Genomic DNA, 22199 nt, shown 5'->3' on the forward strand with positions numbered 1-22199 from the left:
TTTAATTAAATATAACAGAGAAATAATAATTTATTTAAAATTTTTGAAATATTTTAGAAAATTTTTCAAAAATTACATTTAATTTTTTAATTTTTTTTCATTGTGGTTTCAAGTTTTTAAATTTTTTTATTTCACAAAATTCATAATTTTTTTAAAAAATCAATTCGAATTAAATACTACTCTTTGGTTTGAAGTTTTTCATTAGTTGAAATTTTTTTATTTAAAAAATTTAAATTTAATTTTTTTAAATAAGAAATATATACATATTATTAAGTCGACTTTTGACGAGAGCCTTTAGGATCTTTTGGTGAGTGTACACCATTGTCTATTCAATGGCTGGTCCTTCTGACAAATGTACAGCTTTTCTTGGCCCAGATCGGTGCGACTCATGTAACGTGAGTCTTTTGCATTTTAAGCAAGAGACCTAAAATTACGGTGCTGAAGCTAAATAATAATTTGGCTTTTCAAAAACAAAAAGTTCAAATGCTCAATACTCTATTATATTTACTATATTTATTATTTTTTACACATTTTAAATCTTACTCTTTGAATAATAAATAACGGATATAAGCATCTATCATTTATTATTTGGACAAATGCTACTGTTTATTACATTCACTTTACTTTGTTAATTAGTTAAAAATAATTAATTTGCTGTTTCGTGTCAAAAGTAAAGTTTTGACATGAAATTTATCAAGATTTTCACATATTTTATCAGTAAGTACTATTAAGTCGATTTTCCTACTAACGAGAGTCTTTAACAGTTTTAACTTGAGATAAATAATAACATATCGATTGTATAATTAAAATTCACTTTTCTAAAAAAGAATTACAAAAAAAAGACATTCTCGTGTGAATATCACGATTTATGAAATCCTTTCGGAAATGTATAAATCACACCAAAGTTGAACAAGGTAAAACCATACACACAAACCTTTTCCTTTTTATATTACTATTGTATTAGAAATGGCAAAGGACTATGTTCCAGAAGTGGTGAGGAACAAAAGGGTGATACTGAGGGACTACGTGACCGGTTTTCCAAAAGAATCAGACATGTACATAAGCTTTAGTACCATGACTTCGAAGATACCAGAAAACCACAAAGGAGTTGTGCTGGTCACGAACCTTTACTTGTCTTGTGATCCTTACATGAGACTTCGCATGAGAAATGATCAAGATCCCGAGTTTACCCCCTTCCCTCCTGGCTCTGTATGCTCTCCCTCTCTCTCGGCTTTCTTATTTGCTTCCTCACGTGCTGAAATTGCAATGATAAGCTGAAGCCGAAGCCTATGACTCAGATTTTGTTGATTACATGTGTAATTCTTTCAGGGGTTGTTCCTGAACTGAAATTTTCAGTTTTTGATTCCCTTTGACCGAATAATATGAATTTAAAAATTGTTATGTATTCCATACTTCAATTGTTCACAGGACAAAGTTTGGTTAAATTGATAGAAGAGTATTACATCCTTCTTTGGGAAGCATATAGAATATTTTCAATTCCTGCTAATTTCATGAACTTCTTCTTTTCTTATTAATGATTTAAAATTTTGGGCATTGATTATGGTTACCATAATTGGGATGCTTGTAATGAATAAGTTTGAGTGGAAGCATTATGATTTCTCAAAGTCATTTTGACAATTTAAACATTTCTGCTCGGGTTTAGGAGTATAATAAGATGATAACCCAGCACACGCTTCTTGAACTTACCATCAGGCTTCATAAGAATATATGCCCTTCATGTTTAGTAATGAAGTGAGTGAGATGACTTTTACTTATCGTAAAAAAGAAGGGAGATGGCCATTTAGTATGGCTGCTTATATAGTGATTGTTTTCCCTCCCTTGATGAACACTTGTAGCCCATTACTGGGTTTGGAGTGGCTCAAGTTTTGGATTCAACGCACCACGGCTTCCAGGAAGGTGACTTTGTTTGGCGAACCAGAGGATGGGAAGAATACAGTTTCATAGCAAGACCTGAAAGACTCTTCAAAATCAGGCATACGGATGTCCCTCTTTCCTACTACGCTGGGATTCTTGGTAAGTTATTTTACAGTCAAATGATTTTTATTTTTTTTATTTAATCTCTTTTTCATTTTGAGTGCAAAATAGTACTGCAGACTGATGTTTTGACCAGTTGTCTTCGTGCATGTTTGTTTAGCCATATCAGCCGCATACGTCAATTAAAATTTCACATGCCATCTGGATATTGCAGAGAGAATCCAACCATTTTACCAGTCCAGGACTGTTAAATTTTCATAAAGATATTTATCTTATGAATATGGACTATAACAATGGAGTTCAAGGAAACATAGAAGAGAGAAAAATATTTTTGGGGCAGAAGACTATTTCTATTATACAAAATAATAGCTAAAAGGAGTCTTTTATCAAGACTTTTACAAAGAAGGAAAAAAAAAACGATGTCATATGGTGATCTAGCACTCACACTCTCCAAAGCAACAACAAACCAGAGGTCTTTTTACACTTGAAATTTTTCAAGCTAAATGCATTAACAGACTGCTAAAATTAAACAAAAAATGACAAGAATAAAAAGAAATAAAAAAAAAAACAGCAGCACGTGTAACACAGATGTTACACACCAAGATCATAATGCGCTACACGCTACAACTTCTGAAAGCTACATGCCAAAATTGCAAGATATTACACACCAGAGCCGCTAGATGTTACACACCATGGTTTCAAGATGTGACACACCATGTGGCTCCAAGATGTTACATGTCAAGGTTTCAAGATGTTACACGCCAGAGTTACTGGATGTTACACACCATGGTTGCAGCAAGCTTCCATCTTCAACACACCTCTTAGAAGCTTGAATTGTAGACTTTGAGTTTAGCTCTTCGATTTTCAAATGTGTCTTTATCGAGCCCATTGGTGAAAATGTCTGCTACCTGCTCACCTGTACTGCAATGAATAACAGATATCTCACCATTTTTATTACCTCTTTAATGGCATGATATTTGATTCTGATATGCTTGATCCTCCATGATCTATTAGATTTTTTGTCTTAGAAATGACAGACTTGTTGTCAATCCAAAGTGCAATAGGTTCATCATAGTTGAACCTCAAATCTTGAAGAAATTTTCTCAACCAAATTGCCTAATTTGCACTTGAAGTAGCAACAACATATACTGCTTCAACAAAGGATTGTGCAACAATATCCTACTTCTTGGAGTACTAAGCAAAAATAGCACTTCTAAAAGAAAAACAACACCCATTAGTACTCTTAGTGTCTTCCACGTACGCTTCCACCCTAGTCACTATCACAATAGCCTTGAAGCTCTTTTTTTCTACTTTGTTAAACTTCAGTCCATAGCTCAGTGTCCTTTTAACATACATGAGTACTCTCTTAGCAACAACTAAGTGAATTTCAAAAGGATTGTGCATAAATCTAGAGAGTAAGCTAGTGGCATACATAATGCCAGGTCCTGTAGCAAAATGATACAACAAACTTCCTATCAACCTCCTATAAGAAGTTTCATCTGTCTCAACACCTCCATCATCCCTACTCAGCTTGTTACCATAGGCTAAAGGTGTTGCTATTGTCTTGCAATTCTCCCCTCTAAATTTTTTTAACAAATCAGAAGCATACTTCTTCCGATTCATCAATATGCAATCAACTTTTTGCTCAATCTACAAACCAAGGAATTGTGACATCTTGCCAAAATCACTTATGTCAAATTCTTTTTTGCATTTTCAATTTGAAATCATCCACAAAACTACCATCTGGTCCAATGATAAGCAAATCGTCAACATAGAGTGAAACTATTAATTGAACTAGATTACTTGAGTTTTTAACATACAAAGTATGTTCACTGTCACATCTAAAAAAATCTTGACTTTGCAAGTTACTATCCATCTTCTCATAGCATGCTCTTGGAGCTTACTTGAGCCTATAAAGTGCTTTGATAAGTTTGCAGACCTTATACTTTTTACTTGGTTCAACAAATCTTTCAGGCTGATTTCTGAGTTCTTTCGCTGAGTTTTGTTTTTTGCTTTCTTTGTTTCAGGGTCTTTCTTTTCTTTCCTTTTTTTTTTGTTTCTTTTTTATCACTTGTGGTCTTTCCCTGTTTTGTGTTAATTCTCAAGAAAGGATTTCTTTCTTGGTTGATTAATGAATCATTGTCTTTAAAAAAAAAAGATAGTTGGTGTTAAGGACTATAATTGTTGTGCACATTTCACTCAAAGTTTCAAGGTTTTTAAATTTATTTTGGATAATCAAAATGGTGAATTGTTAGAGGAAAAAGAGGTAAAAAAATATAAATAGAGGCGGATCTAGTCAATTTTTGTTTTTGAGTCAAAGACAATGAGGAATAAAGGTTAAAAATTTTTAAAACTAATATGTTGAACTTAACTAATAATCAAAAACTTTATAATAGACAATAATTTTATAAAACATGTAAATCAAAATAAATAAAAAAAGAAAGACTTATAATAATCATTTAGGAAAAGTTGTGCTCAACGATATTTCTTCAATTCCAATTCATCAATTCAATTATTGACTTTATACTGAAAATGCGAGTAATACTTTTTTCAATATAAATAACTAAATTATTTGCAAAAAACCAAAAGAATCAAAATAAAACGAATTAATCAATCAAATAAGATTAAAAAAATGATACATGAATGAAATTTTAAGCAACAACTAACAGTGTTTAAACACTAAAATCATAAAAAATAAAATCCATATAACAAAAAAAAAGAACATGACAAGTAGAAGATAGAACTTATATAACAAAAAAGAAAAATATGGTTGATGGTTCATAGAAATTAAAATAAAGTTTATAGAAACTATGAACATATGAGCAAATAAAAGAGAAATGAAAAAAATAAACAAATAATAATAAAACAAAAGAAAAAATACAGAATAAATAAAAAAATTATTTGTATTAATTATTAAATAAAAAATTATTTTAAAGAGTATTAAAAATATATATAAAAAATAAAAGTTTTAAAAATTTTGGGGGACTACCATGCTATGCTCCGCCTTTGAGTATGGATGAAGATGTAGTGTTTGTGAGTAATAATCAGACCTTAGCTATGTCAATTTCGAATTTTTTTTGAAGGCAAACCTAATTTTATATATTTCACAATTGATTATATCATTATTAGTACTTATTAGCCAATTGGCTCTCCAAATTTTGGTTTTTTCAACCTAAAAACCGGAAAGTGGGAATATATTACCAATTTGATCTTTCAAACAAGTATCTAACTCTATACATTTGGATCGTACTACCAAATAAATTTAACTTATATTAAAATTAATTATGTTATACTTTTAGGGTTAGGGTATATGTTAATTTTATCTTTTCATCTTTATAGCTTTTAGATTGTCTTTTAAATTTTATTCAATTATTATTTTATAACTAATTAGTAATTGTTGCATTAACTTTTTTATGAAATATAATGATAAACTTATTTTTTTTAATAATTTTTATACATTATCAATTTAACTGGAGAATGCGAAAAAATTAACGATATATTAAAAAGCCATAATCCATAAATATATAATCATTAAAGCTATCATGAATTCCATTAAAAGATGGAGTAGGTCTTGGGTATATTAATACGAGTCTTTCATTATTTATTAGGCATGTCTTTTGAGTTAAGAATATGGACTGTGAGTTCTAAGCTTACTTAGTCTCTATTTTCAAAATTTAAGGTCATACGAGATTTGGTTCTATAAATACGGATAAAAATGGTATCAGCAAAGCTCTCCTCTACTCATTGATGTGGGATCCTTTTCGAATGTTGCACAATTGGGTAAAAAAATATATCGGATCATTGCACAATTGAGTGGCGTATAATGTCACAGATTCGAGATTAGTCTTGGATATTAAATACGTATATAAACATGAATTTTTCAACACGTATCAAGCATGTATTCGAGTTAAAACTATAATTGAGTGAGATAAAATATTACAAATTTGATATAAGTCTTGGATATTAAATAGTTATATAAATATAAATTTTTCAATACCTATCAAGCATGTCTTCAAGTTAAGACCACATGAGCTCGGATTAAGTTTTGACCATAACAAAAGTAGTCATAATAGAATCAAAGGCTTACACAATTTGATAAGGTAATATATCACGAATCGAACAATACAAAGATTTTGAATATATATATATATATATATATATAATTTTTCGATACCTATCAATCATAACTTTGAGATAAATCTTAAATATTAAACATGTATATAAATATAAATTTTTTAATACCTATCAAACGTGTTTTCGAGATAACTCTTGAATATATAATCATGAAAACATACAAGAGAACGCGTGATTGACGGATTGATTAAGACTACATGACCTTGGTTTAAGCACCGACCCTATCAAAAGTAATCGTAATAGAATCAAAGGCAGGTATAAAAAAAACAAGGGGAGGAGAGAAACTTATCAAATTTGAATAACGATCCTTCCATCAAGATTCTGAGCATCGATTCCTTCAAAAGGATGTTTTCAATCTCAGTCAGAGGATCCTAGGCCCATTGATGAATGAGGGCATTCACTGCAAACATCAACTCGCTCTCTCGCTCAATCTGTTCAGCTGCAACTTGCAGAGCACTTAGCGGCTGTCGCATACGCCGAATATCCTTTCTCTTCCTTGCCTGCCAATCTCACTTTCATAGCCCTCCGGCGACGACCCTGTTTGGACAAGCGATTTTCAAAATTACAAGAGTTTAATTTTAGCTGCAAAGCCTCACAATAAATACCTGACGACAACACTCTTAAATCCTCGCTTAATTCCTACTTCCTTCTTTCCCTTCTGCTCCTGGGTGACCGTCCTCCATCTCAGCCATCATTCCAATTTCTAATCCAACAAAACCCAAATATTTCTTCTTCCAAAACCCCGATAATTTCTTTCCCCTAAACCCTAACATACAACAGGTATTCAATAGAACCGGGCAACCAGCGACCAGAGAGACACCGCCGCCTCTGGCCAAGTCCTGAAGGAGGTTCGAGAAAGAACAGACGAGGGCGTGAAGCAGGCGTGGGGCGAGCGTATTGCGTCCAGAAAGAGTGTTACAGCGTGTAAAGTTTCGTAGGCAGCGCCGCTGATTTATGGAGCTCGTTGGGATTGGATATGCAGGGGATTCTATCTCTTCACAAGCTTATAACCATTGAAGGAAGGGTAATTACACACCAGAAATTATATATTTGTATATATGCACGTTTTGTTGCGATTTAGTAGTTAATATGGATATTGAAATCTTTGAGGTAGATTAGGCAGCAACTATATGCCAATTTTCTTTTTGTTTGTTGCCGCAGATAAAGGTTTTTTAAGAAGACTGGGGTTTTTTACTTCGCTACTTGCATTTTGTTCCCTCCTCTACCAAAGAGAGAACAGGAATTACGATTTAAATCACAAGGCAAATAATTTTATTGAAAATTCCAAAGTTAAAATGTTAAAATTAATTGGAGAATGAAATGGGTGATTTTACTTTTATATAAGAATAGTTATGTTAGAGATGGTAATTACATTTTACTATTTTAGTCAATTTTTAATTTTTAATCAATTTAGAATTTGCTTTTATATTAATAGTAAGCAACTAGCAATTAGAGATAGGCAAGTAGCAAAAGTGACAACTAAACAGAGCCATAAGGGAAGAGTAGGATTTATTATTTCGTTTATTTATTTATTTATTTGATTTTTGAGAGTTGAAGATATATATTGCAGTAAAAAGTTGGAATTTTATGGAATTATAAACTTTGATGACAAAATGTTTGTTAGTTTTCCTTTTGGGGGAGAAGGGAACAGGCAGGGCACATCTGTCTAGTTATATGAGAAGAGCTTTTGATACGTAGCAGACAAATAAAAAATTTCTACCCTCCTGCAATTGGAGACCAAATTATTATTTGAAACATAATGATTATTTCCCTCAATCCTTTTTTTTTTTTTCAATTTCTTGCTTTGTTTTCTGTCTATTGTTGAGGTAAAAGCGTTTATCCAATGTTTTGTGGGAGTATGGCAAATTACTATGTTCTATGAGTGGGAGTTGACAATATGTGAGAATTTGGGTGTTAAGACATCTAAATGCTGGAGCTTGGCCCTTTGCTAGGTCTTATGCTTGTCTTGTGTTACATTCTACTTAGCTCTGATAATACTGAAGTGTTTGACATAGCAAGTGAGGACATAATTCTTACCTTCATAAATATATGGACATCATAAAAATCAAGAAATTATTATTGATGAATTTCTGGATTTTGTTGCTGTCAAGCAAGGAAAAGCTTGGCGTGCATATTCAAAGCCTGATGTATGTATTGCATATGTTTCTACTATCATTTAGTAGGAAAAGTGTCATGCATTGATACAAACCATTGCCTTGAGAGCTGCATAAAACTGTGTTCATAAAGCATGACTTATTTTTATTTTGGTATGTGCTTTACAGTGATGTATCATGATTTTTTTCACAAGTTGGTGAATTTGCTAATAAATTACAACCTCTAATGTCTTGGTTATTGGTTCAAAGGTGCATTGTTGATAATTATGACCTGGTAAAACTTTCATTAGTATAGTATAAAATATTTATAACTGTTAGTCCTTAACAGTAATGGAGTTGGCCTTTTGTCAGCATAGCCTAGGAATCTATTACACTTTCAAAATTTCCTCTTTTGGGTTTAAAATGTAAAGATTTATATGTAGCATAGTTGAATGTTTGTTTTCTTTGCACTGTCCATATGATATCCTGTAATTTGGTTATATGTTACGTGGTTAGTTTTCTTTTCACTTTCTGTATGATGTCCTATAATTTGGTAATTTGTTACATGGATTGTTTCTTTGCCCTTTCTTTTGATATCCTATAATTTGGTTCTAAGGCTTGATTGGGTATCAACATCATGCATGTAAACACATTACCTTATGAAGTCAACTTTGGACTGCCTAATTGCATCTGCTTTTAGTGCGCATTGGTGGTTATACATACCTGTATAAATTTGGTACCCAATTGAAGGAATCTATATGTTCAGAGACTACATGCTAGTTTGACAGAAAATCGGATATTATAGTTTATTGAAATTGTTACTGTTGTGATCATATGATGCATGCTAGTTTTATTATGAAGGCCAAGAGAGTGAAAGGTTTTGAGGTAAAGAAATGCCATAAAGGACTGAAGCTAAAAATTGCAAGGGACTGAAACTAGAAGAACATTATATTAACCATCGCAACAAGTTGAACCATTTATCTTAGTACACAAGGATTTTGTGCCAAGCATATATGATTTGATTTATCGAGCTCCGAGGAGGAAGGTAGCAATGATTGTGCACATGAAGATGAAAAGAATGACAACGATGAAGGTAACAACTCCAAGTTGTTTTCACATGTTAATAGCTTTGATCGGGTTAGTAGTTGTCCTTACCCCTCTACAACAGAAGAGTTGACACATTTTCAAAAAAAAAAAAGAAGAGTTGACATGGCTTGGCTTGAAAGAAATTGGTCATCCCAGTCCTTCCATCTCTAGACCACCTAAGTTAAGCAGAACAGATGGGGAAAGCAAGATCTTGTTCCAAATGAAAATGGCAATGAGGCTGAAAAGTTTAGTAATTTAGATGAAGCTGATATTTTGCTCTCTGATAACTAGATGAAGAAATTCATCACAACCTGAAAGGAGGCATGGAGGGAGCACACCACAGCAGATGTACACTCACTCTCTCAAAAAATTAATGTGTTGTTTTTTTTCCCCTTCCCAATGTTGTCTCATCCTGAGGCATCTGTAATATTTTTAAAAGAATCTACCCAGATTTATGGTGGGGTTGGGATTATAAAATTATCAATTGTAGGTTTAGGGATATGGAAGGAGTTAAGTAGGTTTTAAAGCTCAAATAGGGTTTATTCACTTGTGATTAGATCTCAAAAGAGGCTTAATTGAATTTGAAGCTTAACCTGGGCACTTTGTGGTTTTAAAGAATGAGCAATGTGATTGTTTGAAGGAAGAAGCCACCATGAGACCTCTCTTTAATGTTTGCTTGCTTTGCGTTCATAACGTTCATTTTACTCCTGGCACTTTTAATTAGAGATCTCATCAAGGATTTCCTCCTTTTGATCTCATTTCAATTTTATAAGTAATTTGAGCTACATCTCTTGGCATAAAGTGGACTTGTTACCAACCTTGAAGAGATTTGTGGATTTAACCCTTGTTAGTATAGAGATTTGTGGATTTAACCCTTTCCTGAATGTTAACTGCATGAGGCAGAACATTGAGTGTTTTTTTTTTTAATCACTCTGTAATAGGACATGCATTTTGTGGACTTTTATTTTTATTCATAGGTCCTGCAAAGAATTCTCTCCTTTTACAAGTCAACAGCTGAGGATGACAATGAAGTCAATGTTTATTTCTTATTCATTTATTGATTATTAAATGTTGCTGTAAGTTGCTTTTCAAAAAAAAAATGTTGCTGTAAGTTTACTGTGCTTTAGCTGGTTGCAATAAGTTGTTATTTACTAAAGTGCTAAATTCCAGCAGAATCTAGTGAAAGCTCCTTGCATTCTTTCAGTTATCTTCTTTTTATCATTTGGTAACTTGAAGAGCATGTGCATGTGACATAACATTGTTTACTTTCAATTGTATATTAAAGCATTCTCCTGTTTTTACCTTTTCCTGGTAAAAATGTTTTTTGCTACAGTTGAAGCATTTACCTAAGTGCTAAGTTGCTGCAGAATATAGTGAAAGCTCCTTTGACCCCTTCAGTTGAGGGTCCTTTTTTGAGACACTCACCTTAGTGCCTAGGGTGTGCACCTTGAAAGGTAGTAGGCACAAAAAGGCTCAAGTGGTAAGGGTGGGATGGGTTTGGTAGAAATCTTATGTTTGAGAAGTAACAGTCTTCATTGTACCAAAAAAAAGTATAAAAGATGTACCTCAATTAAGTGACCCCATTTTTTTTAATTGTATGAGCTGTATTTTCAATATATATACATAAAAGGTCTTTAAATGTGTTTTTACGAGAATAAGGATAGGATAATGTTGTCCATATGTAACTTCTTCTTGGAGGTATAAGTGTAGGGACCTTATAGCTAGAGTTTAATTTGATGGTGACTTTTAGCTAATTATGACAATGCATTTAGGTTTATGATATATTAGGCAATGGAATTGAGTCAAGTTTTTGAATGCATATACTTTGGGTTTTTCATCTTGGGTGCCATGATTTTGATACTGCTTTTATTTATTATGATATATTCACTTGGGTGAGTGCCTTCTTTATGTCTTGTCGTAGGTGGCACAACAGTCCTATCACCTTCAGTGTGCCAATGACTGCGGTGACTTTTCAAGTTTATTTTATGGATTCCTATCTGCTAGGTATGTTTATTGTGACAAGCTATTATGGGATCTAGGATTATGATAAAACTTTCTTTTTCAATATAACAGGTGACATCTATCAGAAAAGGAATGTTGGATGGCATCTATGATACCATCCAAGCCATCAGACAATTTGAATTGACTAACACAGCTGATAATAAATCTGGATATGAAAGCATTGATGTTGAACCAAGTGAGAAGGATGCATCGCTCCTCGTACGCAGACATTGTAAGTAGATTTTGCTTGATGCTATTGGGAAAAATAAGAAAAAGAAAGAAAGAAAGGAAGTTCTAGTATGCTTTTGTGGTTTTTGCATCTTCCTTCTTTAAAAAACATGGTTGAGTAGTTCAAGAATATTTCTTTTCTTGTCCTTTGTTTGAAGTCTTTTTTTTTTTTGGTGACTGTGGGTTGTGGGGTGGATGAGTTCCTTGGTGATTCTTTAATTGTTATAGTTAGTTAAATTATTTTTTGTAGCTTTATTTTAATAATTTTCTGTTTCTCTAGAAATGGGCCTAATTATTGATTGGATTGTATCTGAAATTATCAGGTCTTTTTGATAGTTCTTGTTTGTTTGTTTGTTTTTTGGCTTGGATCTGATTCTCTTTTAGTTTGATGTTTATTAGATTTTATTATTACTTTAGTTTCTTTGTTCAGATGGTAGCATTTTGGACTTTTTTTCTTTTTAAAGTTTAATTGTCAATTTTGCTTCTGTTAGAACTTTGGCTTGCGATTTTATGGTCACCAGCATTTGCTTTGTTAGGGTTGCATGGCTGATTGTGGGTTGAGTGGTTGATAAAGCTTGGTGCCATTTTTTGATGTGGTTAATTTGAATAGAGAAAGAGATTAAATACCCAAATTGCTGAGAATGAAATAACCAGATCACCTGAAGAATTTCCAAAAATGGCAAGGTTTCTCCCGCTGCATAACTTTGATTTGACATACCAAGGCTTAGATTTGTGTGTAAGTGAAAATGCAGTGACAATGATGCAAGCCTCAAACAGCAGCCAAATGTGTTATCTTTTGTACAACCACCGGTGTTTGTACAAAAATGGATTGTCAATTTTATGACTCCTCAGTCTTCTGTCTCTTCTCTTTAGAAATATATTAGTTGCTAGGTGTGATAGCAGAAGATGTTATTAGGAAAATTATTACTTATTTTGAGCCTAATCATGAAATTTATGGTGGTAAAGTACTTGAAAAACAAAAGTTAATTTTGCCAAGAAAGCTGTTTAAATGTGGGTCTTGGCTGGCTGAGCCATTCTATGTTAAGGAGTTCAAGTCCCTTGGTCATGGGGAGTTCTTCAAGTTCCTATAGGGACACGCTTCTTTATTACCTATTAAACTGCAGAAACTCTTGGCTGCTAAAGTATGTGAAAAGTCTCATTCTGAGGCTTGCCTTCTCCAGCATCTGTTGATTGTTATAATATCACGAGCTTTTGCAGTTTCTCCTTAAAATTGACATGCCTTTGTTTCAGATGAGTTGGACATCTTAAGCTCCATAGTTCATCAAGTCAGGGAGGTCAGTGGTACTGGTACTGAAAGCAGGAGGACCATCCATTCATCTAAAAGAACAGAATCAGATCAGAATAGCATGAATAGAGATGCTGGTGGATTCTGGTAATACAAGATTTGGTGAACAAAAAATTTCTCAATCTGAGGTTTAAATTTATTCAAAAACCATAATCTTTCACTGCAAACTTATTTTTCACTGCAAACTTATTTTTCAGGTGTTAAAATCTCAACCCCAATTGAAGCCATATAGTGACATAGGCAAATGATGAAGATATGGTATGTAAGTAGAAACAGATACAAGATCAAATTGCAAGGAAGAAGAGGGGTGTGAGTGCCCTCCAAGTTGCAGCTGAACAGACTAAGCGTGAGATGGAGCTGATGTTTGCGGCAAATGCCCTCATTCATCATTTTGAAGGAATCCATGCTCGGAATCCTGATGGAAGGAACATTATTCGAATTTAACAAGTTTTTCCTTTTTTTTTTCTTTTTATGTATTTATACCCAACCTTGATTCCATTATGACTGTTTTATTGATTAAATAATTACGGATAATGACTTCTTAATATATCATTATCATTCTCTTGTTAAATTGACAAGTGTATAGAAAGCATTTTTTAAAATTAAGATTGTCATTATGTTTTAGAAGAAAGAAGTTAATGCAACAGTCGTTAAATAAAAATAAAATAATACTTAATTAAAATTTAAAAGAGAATCTAAAGATGATATTGATGAAAAAAATTAAATGAACGTATATTTACAAAAATCAAAGTTATGACATGATTAATTTAAATGTAATGTAAGGAGGTAAATGCTTGTGTGCAAAGGTTTGAATTGGTAATGTATTTTCACGTTTTCATCTTTTATATTGAAAAAATCAATATCTTGAGCATGAACCGGTTTTAGACAATAATAATAAAATAATTATATGTGAGATATATAGAATAAGATTGGGTTTTAAGAAAATTAAAAACCAAAATAGTTAAGGTTTGATTATCACTAATAAAAACACTACATCTCTGTCTATATTCTTTATCTCTTTTTTCTTCGGACAATTCACCACTTTGATCATCCAAAACCAACTTAAAAATCTTAAAACTCTTAGTAAAATGAACACAATAATGATAGTCTTTAATGTCAATATCTTTTTAGATAATCGAACAAAATATGCTCAATGAACATAAACCTTTAACCTTCATGTGTCAATATGAATATGTTCACCTTTGCAAGGCGGTTCAATAAGTTTAAAAGCTTAAAGCGAAATATTTAATGAGGTATTTTTTTATTAAAATTAAAAATATTAGTAAATTTTTATTCTTTTAACTTTTTGAGATGTAAAATTTTTATATGTTTTAAATGTCTAATACAAAATCAACAATCAAATTTTTTAATTCAAATAAATCAAATACCACATAAAATAAAGGTAATATAACAATATAATATAAATTAAAAATTAAAGTAAAAAAATTTATAAATATTAGAATAGTAGTACCTAATTGTTGAATACTTACTGAAAACCGTAAATGAGGTTCACGGCTTTATGAAGATAATAACATAACGGACTTCTTATGTATTCTTTGGAAGAAAATTGAAGTTAAAGGAAGAAGGAAGAAAGAATAAATGAGAAAAGAAAAATTCAAAAGTATATATTATACATTGAAAAAGAAATAATTGGTTTTATATATAAGAGAAAAATTAGTTGTTATAACTCATTAAATATGTTGATTGGAAATAGGAGATGTAAGTGAGAAAAAAATAGTTGTTGGAGATGATTAAATACAAATGACCGTTAGTTGATTGGAAATAATATAGTATTATAGAAATTAGAAAGTGATGGAAAATTGAAATTTATTAGATACATAATTAAGAAAGTGAGAAAACATGTAATTTTATTAATTTTTATATATTTTTAATATAATAAATTATATTATAAAATTATAAAACCTCCTCAAATTAGAGACCTAAGGCCCTTACTTGGGTGACTTTACCCAAGGGCCGATTTGTGACCTTTGTCATAAATTCCAACAAATTTTACCAGTTAAATCCTTGACACAAACTCTAACGAATTTTACCAGTTAAATGCATCTATATGGAGTAACCATCTGATCACCCTTCCATTTGTCCACTTGTGCTTTGCGAATTCATAAGAATTGCATTCATTTTCCCCGGATACTAGCACGAAATATGGAAAGTTGAGGTTGATAGTGTGCTCACTTGCAGGTTGCAACCTTGCATTTGCTGGCCCTAAGCGCCAGACTAATAAATCAGGACTCAGACTTGGATTTCTACAAGGTGGGTTCCATTTTGTATAGGGCAGTTTAAAGGTTGTTTTTGTACAGGGTGCTGGATATGGGTTAAACTTTTGTCTTCCTATATAGGGAGGGTTATGATTTAAAGGTAACCCCATTATTAATGAAAACATTTCAGTCTTATCCAAAAAAAAAAAATTTTTTTGCGTGAAGAAAAAGTTTTTAAATTTTCCTTGCACATGTATACTCATTTATATGATTTTTCCCAACAAAATGAACCCAAAAGGACCACTTCCTGATTTCTGAAGGACATTGGTTGCTGCCCCATTATGCTCTTCGCCACAATAATCCAGACATTAAACATTTTGGATGTTTCAAAGATCTTATGCTCATTTGGATTTTCCCTTTTGTCGACGCAGCAGTTATTGAGTCGTCTCTTAAAAAGGACAGACATTTCTTATTTTTATCTTTAACTTGCTAATATATAAAGACATTAGAGTATTTAATTCAATAAAAAATACATATATTCTCTACTTAACAAAATTGAGTTTTAATCTATTCCTCTAAATCTAAAAAAAAAAGAAAGCACCATGTGTAGAATATACATGCATCCTAAAACCTTTCACATTATACACCATTAGCTTCAACTTGAATCTCTCTCCTCCTATAAATACTAGACACCCTTTGCTTTCTCTACCTGTCTTCAATAGTTCAATTTCTAATTCTCTTCGTAGTATTAAAGAGAAATTAGGAAGAAAGAAAGCAAATTAAGATGGCGACGGGAGCCATTGATGAAGCAAGCAACATGAAGGTGATATTGAAACACCATGTATCTGGTTCTCCACAAGAAACAGATATGCACTTGACTGCAGGGACCATCAAACTAAAAGCATCAGGGGGCTCCAACGCAGTTGTTGTCAAGAATCTTTTTCTCTCCTGTGATCCCTACATGATTTTCAAAATGATGAAGCTCGAAAGACATTATTCTGACTCTTACACACCTGGTTCAGTTAGTTCATGCTTCTCTCTCTTTCCCCTTTTTATTTTTCTGATCGAATTTCCTCTCTCCTTTTGTCATATCATAATTAATTAGATGAACACACCCACACTAGGAATATTGTTTCTTGATTACTTTTTTTTTTTTTCATGTTTTCTTTGTTTTTTTTTTCTGTTATATTCGTTATTTAGAGCTCTTCTTCTCAGGTTTAACTACTGGAAATACAACAAAATAAAAGTAATGGTTTTGCAAGTTATGGTATGATTTTAGAAGTTAACTATATTATGTGGTCGATTTTTCTCTAATTCCTTTTAATTATTTGAGCATAATTACCCTTCGAATTCTCAACAACTTCCCACATCCGAGATTACTTCAAAAGGTAGAGAATAAACTGAAGGCCATAAATTACTCTTGACCTTTTCCTTGTCCGGGATGGGCGTTGCTAGTTGCTACCCAAAGAACATCTTCTGGTTTTCTATATACTGTTGCTCTCTATCCTACTTATTAACGATTTCCTCCTCTACAATAGAGTCAAGTAAACAGCCTTTTTTTTCTTTTCAATTAGAGTTTTTTTTTGCAGAAACTAGAATGGGAAAGGTTTACGTAAAATTCATTAGATAAAGTTCATGGAATTCCCTCTAAGTAGAATTTATTGCGCAAATCAATAATATTTAAATAGGTAGCCCAAATTACATCTATATATACATAAAATCTAATTGATAGCTGTTGGACTGTGAAAATATTGTCAAAATTTTCAGTTATACTACCATTTTAAATAAAAAAATAGTATTAAAAATTTTATGAGTAAATTATCTAACAAGTTCTATCAATTTATTAATTTTCATTCTCAAATTTTAGTTTTCATTAATCATTGCAGAACTTAAATTATTTTTTTAATCAAATTAATAATAGATCAAATAAATGCCACACGGAAAATACAGTTTTCTATATATAACTAAAATTCCATTATGTTGTCTTTTTAATACTTTGTTACTTCCTAGATCATAAATTCATTGTCTCTCTTATCAACATTCATGAAGATTAGGGGAAAAAAGAACTATGATTTTAGTGTATGTTATTTTAAAATTTTTCAAAAAAAATTATAAAATTGATTTTCCATGGCTTTTAATATCAAAGAGAAAGAAATCTCTCTATCAACTCCTATTGCATACTATCCTCAGGGTAATTCATATCAATCACTGTTAATACTTGGAGTTGGCACTTTTATATAGAGAAATAGAGAAGAGAGATATATACATATAATATATATATATATATGTAATATATTTATTATATATAATTTGATGAATTATAAGGGGTATTTAGATCAATCACTAATTTTAACACTTAAAGTTGGCACTTTTATATAGGGAGATAGAAAAGAAAGATATTTATATACTAGTCCAATGTACATCCACTATGTGGGTGAAATAAATAAATAATGTTATTATTTGGATGATTGTTAAAAAAAATTTAAATTATCATAAATATGAAAGCGAGAAAATGGGAAAATCAAAGATAAACATACCCATGTTTATATTTTTTTTATTTTACAATTTGATTTGTATATAAATTCATTTGGGTCTTATATCTTTTCAAACTCAATTTGTGTTTTTTTTACTCTATTTTAAAAACCTGTACATTCAGCACTTATTCCTATTTTTCCCCTTTTGATACTTACAATAGTTAACTAATTTTTTACTTTTTTTGAACAATTATCCAAATAATAAATCTATTTATTTATTTATTTCGCCCACGCTTATATAGTGCGTGTGCATAGGAGATAAGACTAGTAGATATTAAGTAAATAAAATAAAAAAAATAGATAACTTTTCACATTTCCCACACATCTCAACTATACCGTACACATTCAAAACAACCCTCCCTCTATTCATTTGCCCTGGTCTCTCTGAGAAAGAAAAAGTAATGGCTAGCCAAGGCATTGAAGATGCAAGCAACATTAGGGTGATACTCAAAAATTATGTGTGTGGTTTTCCAAAAGAAACAGACATGCAACTGGTCATTGGTACCTTAAAACTCAAGGTATCAGAGGGCTGTAAAGGAATTGTTGTGAAGAATCTCTATGTGTCATGTGATCCCTACATGACAACGAGAATGATGAAGATTCAAGGACATTACGTTGAGTCTTATGCGCCGGGTTTGGTCAGTGATTCATGCGTGTTCCTTTGGCTGTTTTTTAATTTTCCCTATGAACTAGACTGTATTAACTTCTTGAATTGTTTTTTTTTTATATGCAACAAACTACTATAGTTTGCTTGCATGCATTTCTTTGTGGAAGGGTGAGATTATGTGCATAGAAGAGAGCTATTTTATTTTCTTCTTTAAAATTCAAAGTTTATTGAATTTGAAAAAACAAAAAACTAAACAACTAGTACTAGAAAAGAACATTATGAATAAGGGGTTGAAACTCCATTAATTTTGAGCTTATTCTAGTAAGTCTGCAGGCTATCTACTCGAGCTGTAACTGGAGTGAACTCAAAGTATATGCAAGTCAAGTTTAACTAGAGTAACTTATTTCTTTGATACTTAAAGAAGAAGCGTAATAGAGCCTATTTTGAAACTTTCAAACCGGGTTGGTGATCAGCGGCTCACTGCCCATTTCTCTTAGTTTTCTTTTTGTTTTTTATTTTTTATTTTGGACCTTCTGTTCTTAACAAGAACACATTTCTTAACGTGTTTGTCTTTTATATCTTTCATTTTTTGTATCTGTTCAAATTTTCTCAGCAGAGAAATTTAGCAAAAGAATTGTTGATTGTTTACCCAAGGTTTGTTGGGCTTTTTAAGTCAGAGATGATATCTGCAAAGTAATTTGTTATCAATAATGTTATGGGAATTGCAAATTAAAAGCGGCAATTACTTGTGGATATAGTTGCAAGAGGTTACCCTATAAAATATGGAAAAGGCATAGAAAATTGATTTTTCATATTGGTATATCATGTTAAGTAATTATAAGGAGGGGGAATTTTAATGAAGTATTGGACCGATCGATTGGTGGTGTCATATGTTCACTACTCATTTCCTTGAGTAACTGACTTATTTTTTAAAAAAATTGATACATGATGCAGCCTATAACTGGATATGGCGTGGCTAAAGTTTTAGATTCTGCACATCCAGACTTCCAAAAGGATGATTTGGTTTGGGGATTAACTGGTTGGGAAGAGTATAGTCTGATTACGGAGACAAATCACCTGTTCAAAATTCAACACACAGATGTGCCTCTTTCCTTCTATGCTGGAATTCTTGGTAAGTTGTCTCTTTTCCAATATATGAACTACAGATTCCTAGAAATGTTAATGGAAGGAAAGTAGTAAAGCTAGTATTTTTCTTCTTCTTTTTTTTTGTTCTTTTTCGAAGATACAGATGACATCCTACGAGTATTGTGCTAGGAGAGTAGTCTAATACAAACTTAGTAATATGACATGCCAAATTTTATCAGTATTAAGGCCTCCTAAGTCCTAATTATCACAATTATTGGATTTGTGTTGATCACTCCAAGTCCACTAGACTCAATATGCCTATGCGACGCAAGAAACGTATTGACACTTTATTTGGATAGAATAAGAAAGTTTAGAACACAAATACTTAGCTCATACTCGGCCATATAGACGAATGGAATAGCAGACAAATTAAGCCTTACATCCTTGAAACTCAATTCAACTAGCTCATCTGAGAACTTGATAGTTGAATGAATGCATAAAACTTAATCAATTTTATTTGACTGATAATGGTCCAGGACCCAAAGGTCAAAAGCTAAAGCTAAACTACCAATCTCCCATTATTATGAGCTAAAATAGTCTGTTATGGTTATAATTTATAAGAGATCATTCCTTGGCTACCAAAGCTTGTCTTATTGAACGCACCTGGCTTGTGGTGAAGTACTGCATGAACCATCCTTTGTTCGCTTCTATTTTGTTTATGTTCAAGGAACCGATCTGTTGACACCGTTTGAAGAATAATTATAGGTATTAATTAGCACCTTTCTGCTGTTCGTTTTTACTATCCTCTCAAGATGAAATACTGCAATAAACTTTCCTTAACTGTTGTTCTGATATATGTATAACATACTTGACAGGTATGCCTGGTATGACTGCATATATTGGTTTCTATGAGCTTTGTTCTCCTCAGAAAGGAGAATATGTCTTTGTTTCAGCAGCATGTGGTGCAGTTGGTCAGCTTGTGGGGCAGTTCGCAAAGCTGCAAGGGTGCTATGTCGTTGGTAGTGCTGGAAGTAATGAGAAGGTAGCCAGGCCTTATGATTGTTCATTCCGTGGTTTGCTATTTTTTTTTGCCTTAGTACTTAAACAGTTTTTGTTGTCTATATGCTCTCCTTGTTTTAATGCAATGTTTTCATTCTTCTTCTTTTTTTTTGGTTTTTATTTATATATATGTCATAGTTTTTTTTGATGTAATATCTTCTCCTTATGTTGCCCCGCTCGATGATGAGAACATTGTTGTTCGTTTAGGTGATTGCTAGAAATATTAGGGAACAACTTTTTTGAACCATTTTCTTCCCTTATAATCAGTTTGCTTCTCATGTCTGAATATTGTTGTAACTGCTTCGATTTAAGGTTGATCTGTTGAAGAACAAATTTGGATTTGATGAGGCTTTCAACTATAAAGAAGAGCCAGACTTTACTGCAACATTGAAAAGGTCAGTAGCAATATTTCTTGCAATTGAAATCTGATAGCCGATTGTGAAACCTTAGCCAAGTTGTATCTGATACTGACCCTGAAATTTTAAGGAGCATCCGAGTGAACAGCTAAGCCAAAAACTTTGTAATTACCCCCATAGTTAACAGTTGGCGATTCAACTGCAAGCTTACCAATATCTGATGTGAAATCTAGTGGCAACCCTTTAATCATCGTGGCAGGTTCTTTCCTGAAGGCATCGACATTTACTTCGATAACGTGGGAGGAAAGATGCTGGACGCAGTTCTGCTCAACCTGAGAGTCCGTGCTCGCATTGCTGTGTGTGGGATGATCTCTCAGTACAACCTTGAGCAGCCTGAAGGCGTGCACAATTTGACGTCGATCGTGATGAAACAAGCCCGAATGCAAGGATACCTGGTCTTCGAGTACTACCACCTCTATCCAAAGTATCTGGAAATGATATTGCCAAAGATTAGGGAAGAGAAAGTAGTGTACGTGGAAGACATAGCCGACGGCCTCGAGAATGCTCCAGCAGCGCTAGTTGGGCTCTTCAGTGGCCGAAATATTGGAAAACAAGTGGTTGCTGTTAATTGTTTGTGAAATTGTGATCGAATCCAATTGCAAAGGTTTTCAGCTCTCAAGCTTCCTTATTGGATGGATGTTGCTAATTTGTTGGAAACCGCCATAACTTACAAGCATATGCTGCTTTAAGATTCATCAATGGAGAGTGATCATGTTTATTTCGGTTTTTCGCCATCATCCTAAATGCAAACCGTGAATTCTTAGATAGAAAATCATCTAAGAAATTAAATTAAAGGATTAGTTTATATCTTTAAGAGTACATACATCAGAATTAATAAATTAATTTAGTTTTCAAATGAATATATATCAATCGTTTAAATTTTTACAATCATAATTCATTTTTATAATGTGGTAAAGAGCTTAGATTCAATTTTTTAATCATTTAAATTTGATTTTTTATTCAGTTATTTATAGATTGTTGAAACTCGAGATTGGAAAATAAAAAATATTAAATTTTTAAGACAGTGTATTTATATCACTTTACTTAAAGATTTTATTCTCTCACTGTTATGCAAAAAGTTATAAGTGATAAATATGATTAAATTCAGTAATTGACTGTATTTTACATTGATAAAATTAATCTATTGAGTTCTCATGTATGACAAGATTATTAAACTCTAAAAAAAACTTTGAGAAGACGAAGAGGGTGATTGTAAATTATTTCTATTCATTTATATTCAAAAAATCAAAGAATATTGTTTATAAAGAAAAATGCATCTCTTTGTATAGACATAAATGTTTAAACAAATCTAATTATTTGAAAAAAAAAACATAATTTTTGAACAATCACAATTATTTAAAAAAAATTTCTTTTTATCTTTTCATTATTAATATTATATTCAAAACGTTCAACTCTTATTATTTAAAATGTCTTAATA

The 22199-nt window shown here is 32.0% G+C and overlaps 2 protein-coding genes across 5 annotated transcripts; both read left to right on the forward strand.

Moving 5' to 3' along the window:
- Positions 1-966: 966 nt before the first annotated feature.
- On the forward strand, positions 967-21540 carry LOC108661793 (2-alkenal reductase (NADP(+)-dependent)-like). 3 transcript variants are annotated; one of them, XM_088805371.1, is made up of 5 exons: positions 967-1209; positions 19155-19332; positions 20162-20328; positions 20658-20740; positions 20961-21540. In XM_088805371.1, the coding sequence occupies exons 1-5, from the start codon at positions 967-969 to the stop codon at positions 21337-21339; spliced, it is 1050 nt and encodes a 349-aa protein (XP_088661497.1). In that variant the 3' UTR covers positions 21340-21540. The 3 variants fall into 3 exon arrangements, with proteins under 3 accessions (XP_088661497.1, XP_017975359.1, XP_088661498.1); XM_018119870.2 differs by lacking the exon at positions 967-1209 and adding an exon at positions 15829-16080; XM_088805372.1 differs by lacking the exon at positions 967-1209 and adding an exon at positions 17995-18231.
- On the forward strand, positions 6352-13414 carry LOC18602290 (uncharacterized). Of its 2 annotated transcripts, XM_018119873.2 has the most exons (5): positions 6352-7153; positions 11230-11272; positions 11382-11541; positions 12789-12930; positions 13041-13414. In XM_018119873.2, exons 2-5 carry the CDS (start codon positions 11264-11266, stop codon positions 13045-13047), a joined length of 318 nt encoding a protein of 105 aa, XP_017975362.2. In that variant the 5' UTR covers positions 6352-7153; positions 11230-11263; the 3' UTR covers positions 13048-13414. The 2 variants fall into 2 exon arrangements, with proteins under 2 accessions (XP_017975362.2, XP_017975360.2); XM_018119871.2 differs by lacking the exon at positions 11230-11272.
- Positions 21541-22199: the final 659 nt, after the last annotated feature.

The sequence above is a fragment of the Theobroma cacao genome, chromosome 4 (genome assembly GCF_053813885.1).
Source record: "Theobroma cacao isolate CCN51 chromosome 4, ASM5381388v1, whole genome shotgun sequence".
Classification (NCBI taxonomy): domain Eukaryota; kingdom Viridiplantae; phylum Streptophyta; class Magnoliopsida; order Malvales; family Malvaceae; genus Theobroma; species Theobroma cacao.

Bases quoted from the DNA above. Each gene is read 5' to 3' on its own strand.
- LOC108661793 (XM_088805371.1), top strand. From the start codon at position 967: ATGGCAAAGGACTATGTTCCAGAAGTGGTGAGGAACAAAAGGGTGATA. The intron at 1,210-19,154 runs GTATGCTCTCCC...TACATGATGCAG, and splicing joins CCCCCTTCCCTCCTGGCTCT to CCTATAACTGGATATGGCGT. The intron at 19,333-20,161 runs GTAAGTTGTCTC...CATACTTGACAG, and splicing joins CTTCTATGCTGGAATTCTTG to GTATGCCTGGTATGACTGCA.
- LOC18602290 (XM_018119871.2), top strand. From the start codon at position 7,106: ATGCAGGGGATTCTATCTCTTCACAAGCTTATAACCATTGAAGGAAGG. The intron at 7,154-11,381 runs GTAATTACACAC...TCAATATAACAG, and splicing joins TTATAACCATTGAAGGAAGG to GTGACATCTATCAGAAAAGG. The intron at 11,542-12,788 runs GTAAGTAGATTT...CCTTTGTTTCAG, and splicing joins GCTCCTCGTACGCAGACATT to ATGAGTTGGACATCTTAAGC.